This window comes from Parambassis ranga, chromosome 6 (assembly GCF_900634625.1).
Source record: "Parambassis ranga chromosome 6, fParRan2.1, whole genome shotgun sequence".
NCBI lineage: Eukaryota > Metazoa > Chordata > Actinopteri > Ambassidae > Parambassis > Parambassis ranga.
The window spans coordinates 11564706-11588070 of record NC_041027.1 but is presented as its reverse complement, the minus strand read 5'-3'; the positions used below and the strand labels follow the sequence as shown (position 1 = coordinate 11588070).

The following is a 23365-nucleotide window of genomic DNA, read 5'->3' as shown; positions in this document are numbered from 1 at the left end:
CACTTCCCAGGCTGAACAGCAATCAGTGAAGAACATAAAAGTTCATGTGTCATGTTGAGCTTGACTTTTGTATCATTTGCTGAAACGGTAATTGGAATAACCTTTTAAGAAATGAGGTTGATGTGAAGCAGAAATATTCTCCGATGGTGACGTCCAATTTAACGTAACAAAGCGGACATGTGGGTTTAAATACGCTAAAAGAAAGTCTGCTAAAGCTTTTCAGCTACTGCGTAATCCACTGAGTCAGTCCTAAGGGCACACAGGTATCACTGTTTGACTGAGGAGCACTTTATAAAGTCCTACAATTACCCTGCCTATGACTGATAATGATCTCAGGCATGTAGCTGGATAGAAGGTGTGGACGGGGTCCAGAGACAGAAATGTGTTCATTTTATGCTCAAAGTTTCTTATCACCAAAATTTAAACACAAACCATGGGCTGTGAGCCTCTGTTGTGATGCCATATGTCTTCCACTGCACTTCCACCTTACAGGTAGGGTAGGAGATTTCATTCTGATGCACTTTTTGTTAAATTAGTGTAACTACTCTTTACAATCCGATAGCAATTAGTTTGGCAGTTTCACATTAAAACGAAGAATATGAATCATCTGTGGAAGCTATAAAATGCTAAAAACATCAGCCAATCCTCCGGGTGGACCCTGTGCGGAGTATTGGCTGGTTGTCACTCTCTTCCTGCTCTGTGCGCACCAGAGAGGTATATGCATGATGGCCGAAGTCACAGCTCGTCTTCAGGTAATGCGCGTCCATGTGATTGGGAGGCGCGGCTTTGGGGTGAGCTCCGAGAGAAAGGGGCGTGTGTTTACTTTCGAAATCTGGCTGACTCTCACTGAGTTTTCTTAAATCTCCTACCCTACCTTCAAGAGGGAGGACAGCAGCTTGCAGTCATCTCTACATGGCTCATTTCAAAGAAAAATCAATGAAGGCATTGTTCTTTATTTATGCCTGCACAAAATTGGACACTGCTCTTCTATGTGTACATTTTGATGAAATATCATGATATGAAGCTTGTTCGTATGTTCCAACAGGGCTGAGATGCATTCAAGGATCATTCAAACTCGCCTGTTTTTCATTCTGCGAAGAATGGTAGAATTTTTTTTTTTTTTAAATAAGCAAAATAACTAGTGATAGGGTTAAAGTGGTTTAAAATACACCACAAATGCCTGCTGGCACCGTTTATGCTCTTTCTGCAAAAACAGCCTTGAGATGTGTTTTTTTTTTTTGCTGTTTGCATGTTTGTATGACTAAGCTCTCCAGCTATACATAGAACGGCACGTACGTGCCCGCAGCTAAACAGCAACCACGGCTGGGAGCGCTGGAGATGTGATTTAACCTGGAGCGGTCAGTGACCTTTTGAAAGTCAGAGCTTCATTGTTCTCGCTCTGGCTCAGAGATGCCGCTTCATCCCGCAAGCACAACACATGACTGCGGTCTATGATGCAACCGAAGATCAGCATTCACCACACTTTGAAGTCCTTGAATAATGTTATGGGAATAAAAACAAACGGGCTGGAGGGAGCCCTCTCAAAGAGTGAGAAAGAAACAGAGCAGACGAGAAAAAAATACTTTGAACACCTTAACTATACAAATACTACAAGTTATAGAACTTAAGATAAAACATCGCTTGAGCATAATTGCCTCTTAAGTGCATATTATTAATTTTTTTTGCAAGTCAAGAATCAGGGCTGGACAACACAGACAGCAGAAGTAGCACAATGCCAGTTGTATTTCTTCTATCGTAACAACAACCAAATGTGGAATTAATTGATTACTGCTTTATCAAAAGCCCGACCACTTCCACGTCAAGCACACCCCGCCTTCAGCTTTTTGAATAGATTCGCTGTTCTATTGGCTGCTGACTGTGACATTACTTCCTACTTTTTTTTAACCAGAGATAACCAATTATAAATGAACGTACAACCACAGATCATCATGATAAAAACAAGCTAATAAACCAATAACTGTTTCAGGGAACAATTTACTTGAGTACTTGGGGCCATGTCCGATCCACATCCCTAACATGGAGGAGATGGGGGTTTATGACCTACAGCAGCCAGGCACCACAGGGCAACAAAGATGTTCTAGCCTAATAAAAGACAAAAACTTCTTGTGTACCAGGCTGTACAAAAATGTTATTTTCGTGGAAAGGAACTGGTGTTTTTGTTCCATTTTTAGTCTCCATCAAATCGTCAGAGAAATAAAAGCACCATCATGTTCATTTTTTTTTCTGCTCAACCTTTACTAGCAGTGCATGACTCAGGTGAAATAAGACAACAAAAAAAGGATGAAAGTAGTAGAGCAAGTTGAAGGTGAGGCTGACTTCGACGAAAAAAAAAAAAAAAGATGAGCCAGAAGTCGTTTTAGTAACATAAAGCCGGACTGATCACTCAGAGCTCGGAATTAAGTGAAAAGTGATCAATGCGGCCAGAAAATGGGTTAAAACCTGTTACAACACAAGGACTAAAGACGGAATGGAGTCCACATGACTTTATGTGAGGAAGAAATGGGGGGGGGGGGGGCTAATAGCTTTTATGGATGCCTGGCTCATCAACCCTGAAGCACTTGCCTAGCAACTACGCACTCCAATGTGGTCACAGTCACCATAGAGACAGGAGACACACGTAAAAGTTTTTGAAGAGGCACTTTTAGGATGCCTTTTAGTATCTGTGCTGCTCGTACAAACCTTCACCTAATTTATTTATTTATTTATTTTTTTTAGAACACCGTCAGCACTCCACCCAGGAGGTGGATGGAGTTTGTTTTATTTACTTTGGTTAATGACGAACCTGGTAAAAAATAACTCTCTCTGATTTATTAAAGCCTGTCTTGGCTACGCATCTCTGTAGAGAAATTATCTTCAGATTAGTCTTGTTGTTTATGGGAGAGGTGTTTATACCTCACACACACACACACACACACACACACACTTACATCAGTGCCAGGCCGAGGTAGTTGGCAGTGCTGCCCCAGTACATCGGGTTCTCTATGCTGCTGAAGGGAAAGCCTGTCACCTTCTCATCCATCAGAATACCAAAGTAGTCACCTGAAAAACACAAAAACACACACACATGCGGTTTTACACTGTTGTCATGGCCGTTTCTGACACATTTCTAACAAACCAACACAGCACTGAAGTCAGACTCGAAGAGGTCAGGGAACATGACTTTTGGCTCCGCACTGTCTTGTTAACGCTGCGCTGTCTGTGCTCTGCACCGTCACCTGCCTGTTACTGAGGTCAACAATTACCGCACGGGTATGACCTCATGAGAAAACTGAGAAGCTGGTCATAGCAATACTTGACATGATTGTTGCTCAAGGTTTTTTCCCCTCACAAACATTTTGAAAGGCCGGGGAGACCCAGGTGAAGTAACTAAATGTTCAGTTTCTCTATCAAATTCATTCAGATGATTAAACGGCTCAAGGACATTTTTTCATCAAAGTTTCTTTTAGAAAAAGAGATTGAATTTGATATTGAAACGCAAACCTTTTTATCCAGATAGGTACATTTAACTCTGTGACCCTGTTTAAGTGGAGACACACTCTTCTTTCATATTTTCTGCTCCTCTGCCTCCTACTTAGCATTAATGTTGCACCCATGCAGGTGGTGGACCCACATGACCCCTCCGCACCGAGCTCAGCAAGTAATCCTAAACTGTCTCCAGGGCACTGGTTTCTAAAACATTCCTCCATACATACATACATACATCTGTTTTCATCCACCTATCTGGGGTCGGGCTGCAGGGGCAGCAGCCCAAGCAGGGGAAACCCAGACCTGCCTCTCCCCAGCCGCCACCTCAATGCTGCAATTGTCACTTGAGGTCAGTGTGTAATTTAAATCAACACAAAGCTATTAAAAAATTATAAACTACACACAAGTTAAGTACATATTATGTAAATGCGGGCAAGTAGTGGAAGTGTTCAAAACAGCAAACAGCAAAAAACAGCAATTACTATAAAATATAAAGAGGGTATCCTTTGACCAAGTCAAAACAAAAGTGATGAAATGATGATTTTTGTGATGCAAATTTCTGGTCAACTGAACTAGGACACTGCTCCCTGTAACCTGAGCACTTACTATAGTTCGCTATGTAATAAGTTCCCCAGGTATTGTCTGCACACATCTATCTGACCCATTTTGGGACTTATGTGTAACAGGACATGAACATTCAAATACTTCCCTTATGCCTCCTTTGTGCACCTACACGCAAATATCACACACGCACCCACACACACACACGGAGGGTTCCAGAACTGACCTGTCGAATTACACATGTGGTGCTGCTGGCCCTGTTTTCTATCAAAGACAGGCACAGGTTATATAACAATTTTCATTATGTATGCTTATTGCAACGCTGCAGGTAAGGTGGGACAAAATGGGAGATTATATAAACAAATCTGTTTGGTTTTGAATAGTGAACCATGTAAATGGCTGTCAGAACAATATGCTAACCTCATTTTTGACCTCCAAAGTGGCTACCGCTAACCTGTCCTCCCCCTCCCAAAAACATTTGACTGCGTCAGTGTGTAGTTATGAATTTCCACTTTGTTAAGGTTACAGATGTGGGTCTGCCATCAGCATAGCGGTCAGCTGGCAAACAGGTTAACGCTTCATGTAATTAGATTTTGTTTGGGTTTCTTTCTGCCTCTGTGCCTCAGAATCGTCAGGTCACAGTGACCCAAGGAGCTTAATATAGAACAAATAAGACACATTCAACACCACACACACACAGGGTATCTTGACTATGTGTCTGTTTGTGTACATCAGCACACATCTTGAGTAACTTAAAATCAGGGTGAAGCTAAAATTGGAGTATTTTATGTAGCTGCAGTAAAGAGAGAACATGGACAGAGCACTGTTTCACTGCCACTGTTGAAGTTGTTACATGGTTAAACACCTAGAAAAGGTCGACTGAAATACGTCTGAATAGGCTGAAATCACTGGATATATATACTCTGTGCTGCAAAGTCACGTTTCTTCTGGGAATAATTTTCCTGTCTCCACTTTATCCTTCAACATGCCGGCAGTCTCTATATAACTGGTTCACTATAGATCTGCATACAGAGCAGACGCCTGTCTCCTCCTACGTCCCTTCTACTCCTGGATGAATTTAAGATGGAACAAAAGTCTGAGGGCATTTCAGTACAGTGATGGATGGAGCCGAGACAATAAGTCTGGTTCTTAGTGATGATTCACTCGTTTGGCTGACCCAGAAACTGGATATCAGCGCGTGCCAATTGGTCATCAACGGCGATCTGTACTTGTGTGAATCTGAAAGGATGCCATGTAGCATAAGAAAGGAAAACAAGCCTGTTTGTCTCAGGGCCAGATGGGAAGCTATCTGTCTGTGAGGACATGGAAATGTTTGTGTGCATAGAGATAAATGGGGATGTATGACTATAGCATGTCAGTGTTCACGTGTCTATTGTAGCACGTGTGCATATGTCTGTCCCCCTGGAACCCTGAGCCACATGTGATCGATCAGGTTTTCTGTCTGATGGTTTGATTTCTCATGCATGTACATGCATGCATGTACACAGAGCTCATATTAAGTGCGGCATAGAGGTGAATTCTAAACTAGCTCCCTCGGTAACATGAGCATGCTAATACAAAATCGAGTTGTTATTCTTAATGATATATTTGTTATTATATATTTCCTGAGAAACTGAAAACAAATTGATGATTAATCCAGAATTTAGGGGATAGTGCTTATTTGTTGACTTAAATTCTGCTGCAGCATTATTGGACTTAAGCATGTTTGGCCTCACTACAGGTTTTTCTCAGGACTATCTCTGGTTAGGTAGTTTTCCTGGTTACACCATGGACGGAGTAATAGATGGAAGCTTGTTAGCTAGTTCTTTTTACTCTGATCTATGTTCAATTACCCTATACTGTGCAGACTCTGGATCCAAGCTGGCATCTTTTTCCAACATGGCAGCAACATATTTGGCCTCAGTTTTGTGGAACCATGTCGTCCATCTTTATATACGGTCTAGGGCAGTGGTCCCCAACCACCGGGCCGTGGGTCATTTGGTACCGGGCCGCACAGAAAGCCTGAGCAAAACATACACTCAACAAAAATATAAACGCAACACTTTTGTTTTTGCTCCCATGTTTCATGAGATGGACTTGAAGATCTAAACTTCATTCCAGATACACAATATTACCATTCCTCTCAAACATTGTTCACAAATCGCAAAACAAAATGGCATTTTGCTGTGAGACAAAACTGCACATTTCAGGGTGGCCTTTTATTGTGGGCAGTTTAAGGTACACCTGTGCACTAATCATGATGTCAGATCAGCATCTTGATGTGGCACACCTGTGAGGTGGGATGGATTATCTCAGCAAAGCAGAAGTGCTCACTATCACACATTTAGACAGATTTGTGAACAATGTTTGAGAGGAATGGTAATATTGTGTATCTGGAATGAAGTTTAGATCTTCAAGTCCATCTCATGAAACATGGGAGCAAAAACAAAAGTGTTGCGTTTATATTTTTGTTGAGTGTATTATTCATTATCTGAGTCTGAAAGCTGTTTCATTTTATAAATCGATCAGATTCATCCGCCTGTGCCTTTAAGCACCTGCCCAGACGCTTGTCTCGGTCACGGCGCCCCAAAATTAAGCCCACAAGCAAGCAAAAATGAATAAAAAACAAACGTCTTTGGAGAGCTTCTTCGGAAAGGGGAAAAGGCCTAACAAGGAGACACAAGAAGAGGAGCCTACCCCTTCAAAGAAAAAGAAACCTGCATTTAAAAGACTATATCAGGAGTCCTATTTAAAATACGGATTTATTGCAACAGGTGATTCTCACACACCAAGTCCGCTCTGAGTGTGGCGACAGACTCGCAAATGAAGCAACGAAGCCTTCAAAACTGCGAGACAGAGCACCCTGCATTAAAAGACAAGCCATGGAGTTTTTTGAAAGAAGAAAACATGAACAAGAAGGACAGAAGCAATTAATGACGGCCAAAACAAAATTACGGAGTGGACTGGACATAAGAAACACACATCGGGTGTTATTGTCTCCCATTATCCCCAGATGGGACCGCCTCATTGCTGAGAAAGCTCAAAGGCTCCCACTAATTAAGCATAAGAGTAAGTTGTCTGTTTATGCACTTTGTTTTTATTGATTTATTTTTTTCTGTGCCGGTCCGTGAAAGTGTTGTTTTACATGATACCGGTCCATGGTGCAAAAAAGGTTGGGGACCGCTGGTCTAGGGGTAGCGCAAATATTGGCAGAGCTGATGCAGATCGGTGTAACTAGTAAGTTTAGTGACCTCCCAAGCTTCCTGTTTTAACCAAGGGGCAACTAGAGGAACCAAAGCTGCAGTTCCTGAAGTGGCCACTTGAGGCTGGTTCCAAAAGTGAGTCAATCCACATAGACCTCCATGTTAAACATGACCCAGTTTACAACAGAAATAAACATCTTTACAGCCTGATATATGAAGCAGTTTGTGTATCTATAGGTCATTTTCCTTCTCATAACATAGGTGACTCATATAAGAGTTGAGGTAGGAGGTGGAAGGCGTCTCAGTTTCATTCTCCACCACTTATATATGAATAGAATTTTGTCACATCCTTGTCCTCATGTGCTAAAGACTTGAAAGATTTGATTATACTCAGTGACCATGGACACTAATGTGTGTGTATGTATGGTCTTCATACAAGGTTTTCTTCGTAGTGAAACAACTCAAGTAGCTCACCCAAAGTAGCACAGATCTCAGCGTGGTTGTGTTTATGTTGTGTGCCCCAGATGGCTTCAGTAAACGATATATTATATTGATCGAACCGAAAGAGCAATTTGAATTGTAAGGTAAGCTTGTGTTTTCCTTTCCTATTTTGATAGCAGTGCGTGCCTTGAGCTCTCTTGGCCTAACTATGTTTTGCTTACCAGCCACTTCCAGGGTTGTTTGTGTGCCTGTGAATGTAAAGTACGACTGTGCGGAAATGGAAAGCGGTTACCATGGCTCGCAGGTCAGGTGCGTGGGAGGAAAATCATTTTGCACCGGGGCTTCAACGGAAGTTAGAACTGGCTCTGCTTTTATCACCTCATATGATGGCTCATCTCATGCAAATCCAGCAATATGATGCTTTAATACAGCACTTTCTTTCACTAGCTCACTACTTTAATAGTGGAAAAAAAAATGGTTTGTTACTCACCAAGAAAGGTTCCAGTGAATCCCAGAGCGAGGAAGCTGCTGACCACCAGCAGGGTCCCCACAGCCATGAGAGCTATGCCCACATAGAAAACGTCCGTCCGGTCCATCAGCTCCCACCTGGCCTGATTCTTCATCGCCACTGTCATACTGGAGAAAAAGATAACTGCATTAGTGTACACAGTAGGACACAAACTACAATGCAACAAGAGCAAATACATATGCAGGAATTCATCTCAAACTGTTGACACTTCATCACCATAGAGACCACTCTGTTGACCTAATTTCAACAGACTAAATACAGGAAGTTTCGCAAATGGTTTCACAGCTGCTCTGCTCTTACCTGACACCTCAAGTAGCGCATAAGTAAATGTTCTCACATCCCTCCAACTCTAAGTGTCAGATTTCACCTTAACATATGTATAATATAACAAGAAATGTGCATTAAACTTTGTGCTGAGTGCGTTTAATCGCCACTGACGTCATGCTAATGTGAAGGTGTTATGCAAGCGAGGTTGTATGGTAAAAGCATTTTCAATTCATATTGTCAAATGCATGTGAAAGGACAAGCTTTTAAAAGCTGCTCATTTTGGTTTTGAGAGCTGTATGACAGGAGTGCTGACTACTAATGTGATAATTGATTTAAATTCCGAGACATTTTTTGCTGTTCACAGTTCAGACCATTACCACTTGAAATGTGACTACTTTAATCTCTAAATACCATTTTACAGTCAGAAGTCTGAAGAAACTTGCATACAAATGCTTGGTAAGATGTCTTAATACACTGAGGAGAGTCATTTGTTATTTAATACTGGTCTGATGGTGACGGGAAGCCTGTCATGCATCTGTAGTGAAAAGGCTGACATACTAGAAATGGACCCTAAACCATGCATCTACAGTTTTGCTTATTATTGTATAATAAAATAATGATGATAATAAATAGATCAGCAATGAGTACTGCAAAGATGTTTTGACAATGTTCAACAATGTTTTTGTCCATCCTAAACCAAAAATATTCGATTCAAATGTTATTTAACAAAATCATCGGTATTTGATTTTTGATTTGTTTTTTTACAGAAGAATGGGGGAACTGCAGCACGTGGTGAGAATAAAAGACTCACCTAGATTACTTCAGAGGCAAAGGGATTTACAGGCTGTACGTGCATTCAGCAGTTAAAAGAGAACTGCTCATTTTACTGTCCTCTTAGCACCCTGTTGTTTCACCACTAATTATGGCTCATTTTTGTCAGACAAAAGTCAGTTTTGTAACACTGCTGTGTCCCACTGTGCTGAGAATCTTTGTAGAATTAAAAGGGGCACCAACACACACACACACACACACACATACACACACATAGGTGCAGATGAAATGTGTGTGGACGCATAAACACACCTGTGGGTTTATGTCTGAATGCAGTGTGAGTCCCTGCTGACAAAAAAACTAGGTTTGGGGTTAATAAAGAGAAAACTGGGTTACGGGGTCTGTGATGTGAGTCTTATAGCAATCTTCCATTGTTGGGGAAGGTATGAAGTGTAATATGACGCGCTGCGCTCTTTGGCCACGTCAGACACAAAGAACCGCCGCTGGGCTCTCTGTTAAGTAAGGTGATCTGGCAAGGCACACTGCTGGGATTTGGATTGGAAAGGAGATGGAAGAGTGGGTCTGGGGAAAGACACATGGGCAGGGGGGTCAGTGGGTCTGAGGGACTGACCGGTAGATGTACTGTAACAACCAAATGACGAGTCCCTTCCGTTTCTAGAAACATAGAAAAACTTTCACTGTGCTGTTTTTCTTAATGCTAAATTGTGCGATGAAATATACGTTTAACCAGTTAAAACCAAGAATTAAAACTTCTACAACAGTCTCTTTTATAAGGATGCAAAGTCTTCGAGAGAAGCAGGAGGTAGGAGGCATGTGAAGGTTGAGGTCTGGGACTCAAAAGATAAGTAAAGAGCACATCTAAAGATTTCACATCAGCAATTCATTTATAAGCTTCTCAGGAAGGTTTCGTTTGGCCTCTTCAAATAATATACTATATATATATATATATATATATATATATATATATATATATATATATATATATATATATATAGCTCAAGTTTGATACTTTTCCTTGCAGACTTTTCGTACATCTGGCACCTTTATCTGTCACATTTCGAAGCAAGAAATGCTGCAAAAGATCTTGACCTAAATCCTTCCCTCATATAACTGCCATACTGTGACCAAGCAAGAAATACTAACAGGAACGGCCATTAGCACTGAACTACTTGAAAGGAAATGCTCTCATCATATTTTGCCTTTGCTGTGGATATATAAGTATATTCCTACCCTGTTACATGATTCGCATTTAAATTGAATGAAAGCCAAGAAGACACTGTCAGATTTGGTTACAGATGATCGGTAAATTCTTATGCAGGGTCCACCACAGGTGCACCAACTCAGGCTCAGATGAGTTCCTCTCTGCACTGACCCTGTTCTGAATCCTTAGGAAATGTGCTAACTTGTCTGAAGAGCTCAGTACCCACAGGGTGGAGTGGGAGTCTAAGCGCTTGTTCTACAGAACAAAGCGAGGTCAGTGCAGCAGCCAACACTTCTACTGAATACCAAAAGGTTAACCTTTTCCTTGTGTTTTTATTTATGTGGTTTAAAAGTGCAGGAACACATATCAGCCAACACTATGACCTTTAAGTCCTGGAAGTTGCAAAGTAAGATCCCCATGGATCGGACTTGTTTGTCCAGCACACCCCACATATGCTCAATTGGGGCAGTTGGAGGCGACGTCAACAGCTTAAACTCACTGTATCCCTACGAGCATTGTTGCTTAGTGTCAGGCTGCATGCTGAATTAAAGGCTGAGTAGTTAAATTCTTTTCCAAAGGCCATTTTGAAAACCTTTAAAATTAAAATATTTTCACATTCACTAGTGGAGCAAGGGGTTGATTATTGTTCTGTTTTCTGAAACATCATATTGGCTATTGCTGCATCCATATGAAGCATTTTTTTGGCATTTAAAGGAAAAATTGCTCTTGGGCGTCCTCTGTGTTTTTATGGGGTGTAATGCCTCCCTGACCTTCAAATCTAACATCTGAGGATTATTACATATGTAGAAAAGTGTGCAAGAATGTGAACTTTCCAATAAATATTACAATATCTTACATAAATGCATTCTCACATGCTTGTTCATTAAACACGTGTTATTATTCACTCCATTCACAGTTTCTGTTCCCCTCCATTCTCTTCAGAAGCACAGTTGAAAATTGGCAAAACAATTTATCACTTTCAAGCAGCTTGGTCTGAGAAGTGTTGTTGCCTGGAAACAGACATCACACACATACATCCCTTTTTTTTTTTGCTCAGGCATACTGTGATATCGCTTGAGGGCATGTTGTCACCGTTTTGATCCACAGTGGGAGGCGTGGGAGTGTGGGAGGAGGGCGAGCGGTAGGGTGACAGTGGCACATAAAAAACGATGGGAGGAAAAAGGCAGGAGAGAGGAGAAAAGAGGACAAAGAGGTGGAAGGAGGAGGATGAGGAGGAAGGAGAAGTAACATGCAAAACAGGAAAAGAGAGGAAAAATACAGTCATGCAAAAATCTAAACAGAATGAGTAAATGTTAATGTTGCTCTGCTGGAGGTAACATTTTAGCATTATCAAGAAAAATGTAGGTAATCAGTGATTAAGTTTATATAAGGCTTTTATTTTGTGGGGTGAGTCAGTAGTTTGGGGTGGGCAGGAAGAAAAATCATGCCACTGTCTTCACTCAATGTATCATCATAATCACAGCAATTAAGTACAATTCCTCCATCAGAAGATGAACCCATTCACCACAAAGAATAAGCTTCATAAAAACAGATGTGAGATTTACCTGTGGCTGCGGTAAACATTGAGCAGAATGATGATGAATCCCAGGCTGTAACAGGCCAGGTACGGGCTGCCAAACATTCTGGAGAGTCCCCGCGTCCGATGTTCCCATCTCGCCACCTGACAAATGACGGAGAACAGAGGACATGAGATGATGTCATATCACATTAAAAAAAACATCACACTGCATTTTTACATCAGTAAACTTTGGCTACCTGGGAATCACACATGACATGTTATCGTCTTACTCAATATGTAGAGTTTCCTGTTCACAACTCTTCTGTAGAAACACAACAGTATCCATGTGTTGCTGCTTAAGCTGTAGCTTATATTTACTTTCACACATTCAAAAATACTTTGATAGAAGTGCTATGCTTTTACTTTAAAATCTTGGTCAGCAGATGGTTGTGTATTTTTAATTTGCTCAGATATTTCTGTTTCATTCTTAGTGTTTGTGAAAAAACAATCAATACGTAAAGCTTACTCAATATCGGCAGAAGAAGATACAAGAAAAGAAGGAAAGTCTATTTTGTTGATGTTAAGCTTAAGTTCATATTGAGTTCATTTGACACAAAATGTTCCTCTACTAGCTGCAGAATTGAGTCAATCCCCATAAGATGTCCATTTAAAAATGTCCTACTCTCCAGTGGAAATAAAATAGTTTACAGCCTGGTACACTACCAGTGTTTCGTTTATCTCATTTTAATTCATCATTTACCTGGAAACTGTTTTTTATAAATAGTTTCTACAAGCAGAGGTGCCCCTTGTTTTGTTTTCTGCAGCATGCACAGCATCAGATCTTATCTGAGTGGCCATAGACAGTTTTCTCAAAATGCACTTTAAAGTAGAAACTTTCTGTCTCCAGTGTCTTGACCTGCCTGCCAGCCTGTCCGTCCATATGATGGACCTGTCTGTGTCAATGCTGGCTGAAAAGGCTGTTTATGAAATGATTGACAATCCTCAAATTACTGACTGAGTGTGGGCTGAGAAAGTGCGTAGATGACTGTAAAACAGCAAAAAAAAAGACACAAATGTTGTCATAGTAACACCTTTTCTAAGCTGAGAAGAGGTGAGAGAGGAGAAAAGGGAAGGTAAATGAAAAAAGGTGAAAGAAGTCAAAATTTACATGGTGGAGGGGAGAAAAGAAATTCAGTGGTGCACCCACAGATGGCATCCCAACAAGGTCTCCTTTTTCTTCGCACTGTGGTTATCGTTATCTGCTAGTCGCTGCTTTATTTTTTTGTTTGCAAGTGGGAACAGGTGTTCATGTCCTCACGTGCCATACATGGTTACATTTATGCTAAAGGAACATATGGTTGTATTGCTGGATACCATCAGATGACAGAGGTCCTTGTTAAGAGGTGGGTGATGAACGGCAGCTTGGTAAACCAAGACTTGAGCAGTATACATATATTATGTAACAATTCAAGTACCCTCATCATACAGTAATACAGAGACAAGTGATTGGCTACTCATATGAGAAGAAAGGGAAATTGCTTTCAATATAAAATGTATTACTGTACCCCAAAGAACATATTGTGACTGATGACAATAACACTGTCAAGGACAATGACACTAACAATTTCTTTAGTTTTCCGCCTCCTACAGATGGCTCGTGTGTCAGTCCATGTGAACTCTGATATTGGCCATTGTGTAACTGTGCATTGTTGTGTCCCCCCCCCCCACCCTTTTTTCTTGAGATCTGTACAGAAACCAAAATGTAAACCTTAATGCGGACAGCCAACAACCAATCGGAACCCCGATGATTCAATGTGCTGATGGCAATCATGCCCACATTTAGCACTTCCAAGCATTGGAAGATTCAAAATGCCAACTGCTACTTCTTTTTTCACTATTTTGTAGTAATTAGCATGCTAACAAGAGCCAAACACCCCCAACAAATCATTTTAATCTGTGGATTAAATATGTCCTTGCAGAGCTGCAGCTTTATTGTGTTACTGTGTACCGTACATTTAATTCTTGCTGCAAACAACTCGCTATTGGGGTATTGTGCACGTACCCTCCGAGGTACACACACACACGTACTGCCCAGTTTCTTAAAGGAAACATGCCACTCTTATCACATCTGTTTCATTAGGATAGCCTATATGCAATCACCCCCCTTGTCCCCGTCCCCATCACCATCTTCACTACATCTTGATTGTCTGCGGGAAACCCTGAAAAAAATGCATGAAAAAAAGCTGTGCCGTATATGTGGGTGAAGGTTGGAGGGTGCTTGGTGTGTTCCCGCAGAGTAATAAGATGTGCTCCGATGATACATCTCATAATAAACCTCTCATGTACGAGTACATGTGATGAAGGAGTCTTCTGTCAAGAGATTTTCCTAGCAGGCCGTTTATGCTCGTACACTCTATTCTGAGCTAGCAGTTGGGACGGCAAGATTTACAACCATGTGCCGGTGCGATGGAGCACACTAAAAATACTCAGGTGTTCTGCAGACACGACTTCTGATTTTGTTATCAAATCACCAATCAAGCCATGGAAATAAGATGAGGGGAGTGCAGGGGGTGAGTGGCGCCTGTTTGGCCAGGAGTAGCAGCTCCTGGAGACAAATTCAATCAGGCCTTAGGTAACAGGCTTCTCCTGCGTCTCCATCAGCCCACTTAAATCTGAAAAGCAGGCTCTTGAATGGACTCAAAGTCAGAACATTAGGATGACATTTGAAAGTGTGTGTGTGGGGGAGACGGACCTGTGACATCGAATGTTTCTAAATGGAAGAACATCAAAGCAGCACAAGGAAAATCTAGCTAAAAGTAGCCCCAGCTCATCCTCATCATCACTTATAGATAATACAGCCAGAAAAGACTACCGTTACTTTCTAAGGATTTTTTCACACACCCCAAGGGGAAAAAGTCTCAGCCTGTGATCCTGTCATCAGCTAGATGGTTTATATGCTGCATTAATGTACAGCTGTGTAATAGAGGACAACCTGCACAGTGGCACAACTGAGTAGATGAATGCGTGGAAGTGTGCTGTGCCGGAGTAATGAAGAGAAAGGGAACAAGAACATAGATAGATCACATGCACAATTACAAAAAGCACTGCTGAATATGTAAATATCTCGGCATTAATGGGCACAGTGTCAGGTGCAAAAGAAATACTGGAAGCACACAATTTGTTTAATTTAATTTGTCCAGTGGAACAAATTAAGTCACACACATATGAATCTGTTTAAGATCGGGAGGAATGAAAGTCAACCCGAAGAATTCTGGTTCCCAAAGGATGAAGCTTTTGCCTCAGTGTGTTACCGGAAGTACAACTATATTTATTTTAAATAAGGTTATTTTTCCTGTTTAATTGATCTGTGAGAGAGATTGATAAGTTTGTAACAAAGTATGTAGCATCAAGACTGGGGATCGCTTTTTGGGAGCTCCAAGATGCTGAACCGCTGAACCAAAGCCTGAATTACAGAGGAACACTTTGGCCTAACTTACATCGACAGAGTGACAAAACCAACAACCAGCAACATGGCTGACATCTACATGCAACTGATATCAATGCTGAGGCAAAGCCTGAAGGTTACAGAAGCCTTCAAACTAAACAAACATGGCACATAGTCGGGGTGTAGGGGATCATTGGTAGATATATAGTAATGATTATTCATGTATTTCCAGAGCTTGTTTCATCTTTACTTCGAACATATGTCTGTGTATTATTAGCACCTACATAATGATAACAATAGGCAACATTTAAATAAATTGTCTGTATACAGCTGATTGTCTCTCCATTTGTGTTAGGTAGGGTAGGAGATTTTGAAAACTCAGTGAGAGTCAGCCAGATTTTGAAAGTAAACACACGCCCCTTTCTCTCGGAGCTCACCCCAAAGCCACGCCTCCCAATCACATGGACGTGCATTACCTGAAGACGAGCTGCAGTCTGTGACTTCGGCCATCATGCACGTACCTCTCTGGTGCGCGCAGAGCAGGAAGAGAGTGACAACCAGCCAATACTCCGTGCAGGGTCGTCCCGGAGAGTTTAATGCGAAACTGCCTAAATAGTTGGTTGCTATCGGATTGTAAAGAGAAGTTACACTAATATAACAAAAAGTGCATCAGAATGAAATCTCCTACCCTACCTTTAAGGAACAAAGGGCTCATTATCATGGCTGGTTTGTGAAATAAATGCATCACAGAGATGCTAAATATTTAATACAGAAGTTGTCAATACATAAAATAATCAGGCCTATGTCAACGCAGGAGAGGAGGAGCAACATGTCAATGCCACACCTAGCATGGGATATAAGCACATTTTTTTCTCCTATTTCTTCTGAAAAATTAATTTAAATTTTGAATTCTTCGGACAAACACAGCAACATCAACTGATACTGATACTTCTTGTTTCCTTTCACTGAGCCTGCCTCAAAACATCATAAAACATATTTCCAAGAAATCACAATCCATCACTCGGGGCTTCATTGGGAAAATACGTGAACTCTGGACAAAAGATTTGTCTGTATCAAACGTTTTTCTTTCTTTCTTTTTAAGTTCAAGCTCCTCAAGGAATGAACTCTTGTGGCGATCCCCTCAATCATAATAATCCAAAAACAAGAGCTCACTGTCAATCTTGCATTCACTGAAAGGCTTCATTGCGTTTGTATAACACAGTTTAGGAGAATACAGTACAGTAGTAACTGCCCTCTGATCACAGCTTCCCTCAGCAGACCTTACACCCTTTCCACCCAAAGGCAAGTGGTAGAACAGATTCGCACATCACACACACTGATTAATCTATACTGCTTACAGGCTTTGAAAATACAGAAGGAATACATACAGATTATAGTATTATGGACATTAATGCCTTCCTTGTGTAGTAATGGTCCTACAGACACTAAAATGAACCAGACAGAGCAAACAAATACGCATGTGTACTTCTAAGCTGATAATGTACAACCACAGAGGTTGATCCTCTGATTGTGGCTTGTTTGTTTGTTATGGACACAGTTAAAAATGCCCTGCAGTTTCAGACTTCTTGATGCTGATCATATGCTTTAACTGTGATTATTGTATGGTGACATTATTATAAGGGAATATATATATATAGTACTATGTGAAGTAAAATATTTTCAAAATAAAACCCTGTAGCACCTCCGAAAGGCTTTTAATTTGAAATACAGATGGCTGTTTTTTTCATTTATGATGAACGTACGACAAATTGGTCGTCAACAAAAATCACAAAATAGTCTCCACCACCACCAGTGTCTTCCAGCTTGTCCTCAAAGTGCAGGATGGACTTCAGAGTGTATTAAATATGCACAACAAACAAGCAGCTGGCTTCCAGGTGATACCTAATCTGAAGAAAACACAACAGTGATCTCCACATGGTTTCCAGTGCCCACTGGCATGACTCACCAACACACACACCCCTACACCATGTGAGTACACTTGAGGTCACATCACCTCTGCAATCAGTGTAATTGAGTCCAGTGAATAAAAACATCGGAGCAATGAACCGAAGCTTTGGTTCTCTACTGAAGTCATGAATACATATCTGAATGTCTGGCTGCACCTGGACAATACAGGACCGTGTTATCTTCACCATCACAGTCATCAGAGGTCAAGCTGCATATGTGACTTCTGACCACCAGACAGAAAGACTCCAAAACACGGAACCCTAATGATATTTTGACAGGTTCATACAAGTGCAGCGTCCTGCTGATGAAGCAACATGAGACCAAAAAAAAACAACTCTATGTAATGTTTTCTCTCTCTTTGCCCTCCTACAAAAACATATTACTGCATAAATCACATTAAATCCTGCTATGAGCTATGAGGACTTGCAAAATGTGTCCATCTCTTGCTGTTTTTTTAGCTGACTTCAGCTGCCTGGGACGACTTGCTGGAGTGGGCTGCCTGAGCTTCTGCTTCCTTTTATGTAGGTCACTGGGCAGCGTGGACCTGATGACTGAGATCCTCTCCATATGTAGGGAAAAGATCAGATGATGCTTAATATGCTGCTTAATATGCTGTTTGCTCTGTCAGCTAAAGCTCCACATTACAGGCAGACTGATGGGGTGTGCACAGGGGGGGTGATCTGTTTATTCAACCTGGTCTGACCTCTAATGTGACGGAAGAGTGAGAGGAGACATATTGTTTGTGCAACTAATGAAAAAAATGGGCAGCCTGCTGAGTTATTGCCTACAGTAGCAGATTTTATATAGTTAAATGTTTTTTTTCCATTGTTTGAAGTGAAGTGAAGCAAAACCAACATGGTCAGAAAATATGGAGAGCAGTTACAACGAGCGTAAGTTTCAAATCAACATGATGAGAATGTTAATGAACTACTGATCATAAATTACAACAAGCACTCCTAATGCACCATTAAAAACGATGGTTATATTTCATTAAACTGATGCCTTACCAGTTTACTTTGTGGCCTGCATTCTGAGCGACTTGTTGTGGATGACTGTGCAGGATGCAGCTGCAGTCTGAGTGGGGCTTGCGGAGCACAGCTCGAGTTGAACATACCGGTCCCACCTTTTGAAAATACAGTCTAAAATACACCTGCTAGCACTCTCCAGTTATCTTTAATCCACCTTAAAAAAAATCAACAACTAAACTGTGGCAGCATTGAAGCTACTTGGTCAGGTTTACAAAAGGACCATTTCTGGGCTAAAAATGGCTTCAATGGGTAAGGGTCTAAGCATCAATGGCCGCTGATGGCCTCTGTGGGTTTTGAGAGAGATTGGAGCCCAAAGCCCAAACAAGGTTCCACTGGTCCAGTTCCCACATATACCGTAGTGCTCTTTGAGACCTTTCAGGGCCACCTGGCCCCACATCTCTAGCCCTTTCCGTTCCCGAGTTACGGCCAAGGGGTCAGCTTCCCATTCGGCAACCTACAGACTTGCAACCACTTCTGATTGAACGTTTAGATCAAGCTGATGGTTGGGGATCAATTCAAGAAATCAGGTTTTAAAATCAACCATCAATTCTAACGGTGAAAGTATGGAGTGTGGTACATGCAGTGTTCAGTTGAAACACCTGACGGGCTATGATAGAAGTAACTAAGCTAGGCCTAATGAACACAATACAAGACTGATATATAAGAAGTCAAAAAAAAATAGCCAGTTCATTTGAGGCACAGCAGTCACTCTAAAGCCAGAAGTTGCACTTGACAGATATGCACACACTTAGCTTTAGCATGCAATCTCTGACACTTTAATGCACAGTCCTCTGCTGACGCAGGCAGGCTATTAATGATCCTAAATATAACTGCCACCAAGTTTGTGTTCTGAGACAGACATTATGCTTTTGTGTGCGCAACACTCAGACTACAAATATAATCTGAATGTTGATAGATGATTGTGCCTGAAGAGAGAGCTCTATTCTGATTATAATTATTGTTCCATTTCTATCTTGGAATAAAATTTTTGGCCTTCCGAATAAAGCTGAATTTTAAGTATTTTAGCAAATATTACACAGATGAGGAAGCTGGCACATCCTACGTGCAGCTCTTTTTCTGTCTTTGTCCATGTGAGTCTTGACGTCTCTTTCATTCCTGCTGCTTTTTTTTCCCAAACATAATTATATCCTCCTCAGAGGGGACACTTAAATAAGTTACATGAGGCGTCCTCACATGTACAGTATGCATTTACAGATTTTCCCAGTGTTTGTAAATTAACCACGGAGGTCACGCTGACATCACGTTGCACTTCCCTTTTGTTCACACCAGATAAGACCTTCTAAGAAAAGGAGCTCAACATGGGAGTATTACATCACTGCACACTTGCATGTGTGGTATCTAATGACATGATTCATTACGTGTTATTTCATTGGCTGTTTTTTAGTTAATTTTCCTCTAGTTGGCCGCAGCCTCAGCTGTGACCGGGTGTAAAAGACATAATGAGTGATTCATTAAGTCTCTGTGCAGTATGTGCTGTGTAACTTTTCCTCCCCCTGCACATCTTTAAGCAAATTCTCACACTTTAAACACACATTTGCTTCTGTGTGACAAAAATCGACTGCACCAGTCATTCAAGTCCGAAAAATATCTGTAGCAAAAAGCAAAAAGGCCAGAGTTAGGGACAGGTCGCAAAACTAAGGAGCAAAGCCGAAACCTCTCCTTTTACACAGTTATGAAGCCACCTCACACCTTCTCATCTTCACCCAAGTGTTGTAGAGCAGCGGTCCCCAACCTTTTGTGCACCACGGACCGGTATCATGTAAAACAATATTTTTACGGACCGTCACAGAAAAAAATAAATAAAATAAAAACAAAGTGCATAAACAGACAACTTACTCTTATGCTTAAATAGCTTAATTGCTTTCTCAGCAATGAGGCGGTCCCATCTGGGGATAATGGGAGACAATAACACCCGATGTGTGTTTCTTATGTCCAGTCCACTCCGTAATTTTGTTTTGGCCATCATTAATTGCTTCTGTCCTTCTTGTTCACGTTTTCTTCTTTCAAAAAACTCCATGGCTTGCCTTTTAATGCAGGGTGCTTGGTCTTAAGTGCCAAAGCAGTTTTGAAGGCTTTGTTGCCTCATTTGCGAGTCTGTCGCCACATATCACTCAGAGTGGACTTGGTGTGTGAGAATCACCTGTTGCAATAAATCCGTATAGGACTCCTGATATAGTCTTTTAGGTTTCTTTTTCTTTGAAGGGGTAGGCTCCTCTTCTTCTGTCTCCTCGTTAGGCCTTTTCCCCTTTCCGAAGAAGCTCTCCAAAGACGTTTGTTTTTTATTCATTTTTGCTTGCTTGTGGGCTTAATTTTGGGGTGCCGTATCCCGTGACCAAGACAAGCGCCTGGGCAGGTGCTTAAAGGCACAGGCGGATGAATCTGATCGATTTATAAATGAAACAGCTTTCAGACTCAGATAATGAATAATATATTTTTTGCTCAGTCTTTCTGTGTGGCCCGGTACCAAATGACCCACGGACCGGTACCGGTCCCCGGCCCGGTGGTTGGGGACCACTGTTGTAGAGAACCCACAAATGACATATGGCTCTGAGGGTGTCCCTATTTGGTTGTTTTCCCCTTACGTTGCAATTTTCACTCTTATCTTACCCAGTGCCCCAGTTAGCACACCCACATCTTGCCAGGGCCCCCCTGTTAGATGCAACAACTTCTACATGCCCCGCAATGGGTTCACTTGCAGGTCAGGTTGGCATGATAACACGTGGCCTTTCCTCAAACACCTGTGCAGTGGTCATGACTCACATTGCCCCCCACGCTTGTTTCTGCTCACTCAGGCAGGACCTCATAACACACAACACACAACATTCCTGCACTTTCTTCAGCATGAACACACTCTCCTCATTTTTAAGCTAAAACAGGTGCAGATGCAAATATTTAACTATTCTAGATTACGTCACTTCAAGCTAGCTGTTAAAATTAATCTGTTAGCTTCCTAGCAAGTTAGCTGGATGAATCCCATAGGTTTGCTGAAGAGCTAGTTTAAAGTTTAGTGTGGAACACAGAATGTATACATGGACAACAGGACAGGTGAGGCCAAAACATCTGGATTCCCCTGCCTGGCTATGGTATTGTGTTATTCATTTGTATATATTTTTTTTGAATTTTTTTGAAATACTTTAATAATCCCATCAGGGAAATTGTTGCTGCATAGCAAGGAGCACCACACACTGGAGGCAATGCGGGTAAAGTGCCTTGCCCAAGGACACACAACAATGACTAGAGAGGAGTTGGGTTCGAACCACCAACCTTCCGGTTATTGGACAATCCTAGTGTATGGTGTGGAGGCTTTGGTCAACACTAGCTTGCAGAAAATCAACAAAAGGGGATTTGGACAGTGATGGTTAAGCACACAGCTGGTCCTGTCACTCAAAGCCAAAGGAGATCTATGGTGATTGGCTCATGTGGAGGCAGCCCTGTTCAAGGAGCTGCATTTTTAAATGAACAATACTGGCTTTAATTTTCAGACCCTTCAGGTTGGTGTTAATAACTGGATAGTGGGGACATTTGGGGACATTTGTTTTCTACTAAATTTTCTAAGGTCGATCTAGTCTTCAGTTTTTCAAGAAATCCTTTTTTTTTTTTTTTTTTTTTTTTTTTTAAACACAGTTATGTTCCAAACCGACTACTCCAACAATTTACTCACCGCTGCTACTAGACTGGATCATCATTTTAAAGGTCAGCAAAATACAGCTTGCACAACAGTCTTCATTGTGTATTTAGAGCACACACATCCAGTTATCTAAAACCTGGCATTGTGTCCACGTGACTGTAGCTGCGATGTCAGACTAATGTGGTGAGATAAAAACAAGTCAGAACAGGCTGACCACTTTCCTCCCTGTGCATTAGATAGATGTCACACTGACATCTATCTAATGCAGCTCTGGGCCCCTATCTAATCTCATTTAGGAGTATATCTGACTTTGAAGTTGTGTAAGGTATGTGCGGCAGTGATGGTTTTTTGCGATATATGAAAAAGATTTGGTATCATCCTCACTCCCAAAATACTATAATTGTTATCTAAGCAAATGTGACGTACAACAGATCTGTTACCTCTCCAATCACCAAATGCAGGAATACTGTACATGCCTGTTGCCATGGTAACTGCTTGACAAAGGGCTAAATGACAAAAAGAAAATGCCACAAAAAGAAAACTTATAATATCTGTGGTACCGACCTTTCATTTTCACCCTAATGCTTTTAGTTTAGTGTCACGTAAGAGTGCAGAAGGTACTCTGCTGTGTTAACGGCTATTTTCCACATTAAATAAATGTTTTACAGGCTGGAAAACTGGTGCCGCAACATTTTGTGTTAAAGGTGGTTTGTGGATCTAAAATTTCCTGCACATTTCTTACCTCATGCAAAGCCTATTTTTAGGGATGATTTCAGGGTTTATGTTTATCCAGAAGTGTGGCAGAAGAGTCAAAGTAATCAAAGGTAAGGTGTACAAGGCAGTAGTGAGAGCAGCAATGCTGTATGAAGCAGCAGTGAGGAAAAGACAAGAGGCAGAGCTGGAGGCAGCAGAGATGAAAGATGAGGATGGACAGGATTAGGAAGGAGCACATCAGAGGGACAGCTCAGGCTGGCTGTTTTGGGGACAAAGTTGGAGAGGCCAGATCGAGGTGGTTTGGACACGTGCAGAGGAGGGATGGTGGTTATATCAGTAGAAGGATGCTGGAAATGGATCTGCCAGGCAAGAGGTGAAGAGGAAGGCCAAAGAGGAGGGGTATAGATGTGCTAAAAGAGGACACAGAGGATAGAGGGGGACATCTGAAAATAGATGATTGGTTGTGTGTTTTAGACAACTTTACACATCATCAGTGATACGATGTCCAATCAGCTGCCTTTTCTAGGCTGTTATGGGGCAATTCTTTCCCTAAAGTGAAACT

General features: G+C 41.4%; 1 protein-coding gene across 1 annotated transcript in view; it reads right to left on the bottom strand.

Moving 5' to 3' along the window:
- Nucleotides 1-23365, bottom strand: part of pemt (phosphatidylethanolamine N-methyltransferase) — a 36860-nt gene that overhangs the window by 6415 nt on the left and 7080 nt on the right. The window contains exons 3-5 of the mRNA XM_028408031.1: nt 12046-12161; nt 8182-8327; nt 2949-3060 (exon numbers count right to left, since the gene is read on the bottom strand). Coding sequence (XP_028263832.1) covers nt 2949-3060; nt 8182-8327; nt 12046-12161 — 374 coding nt within the window. The remainder of the gene's footprint in view (nt 1-2948; nt 3061-8181; nt 8328-12045; nt 12162-23365) is intronic.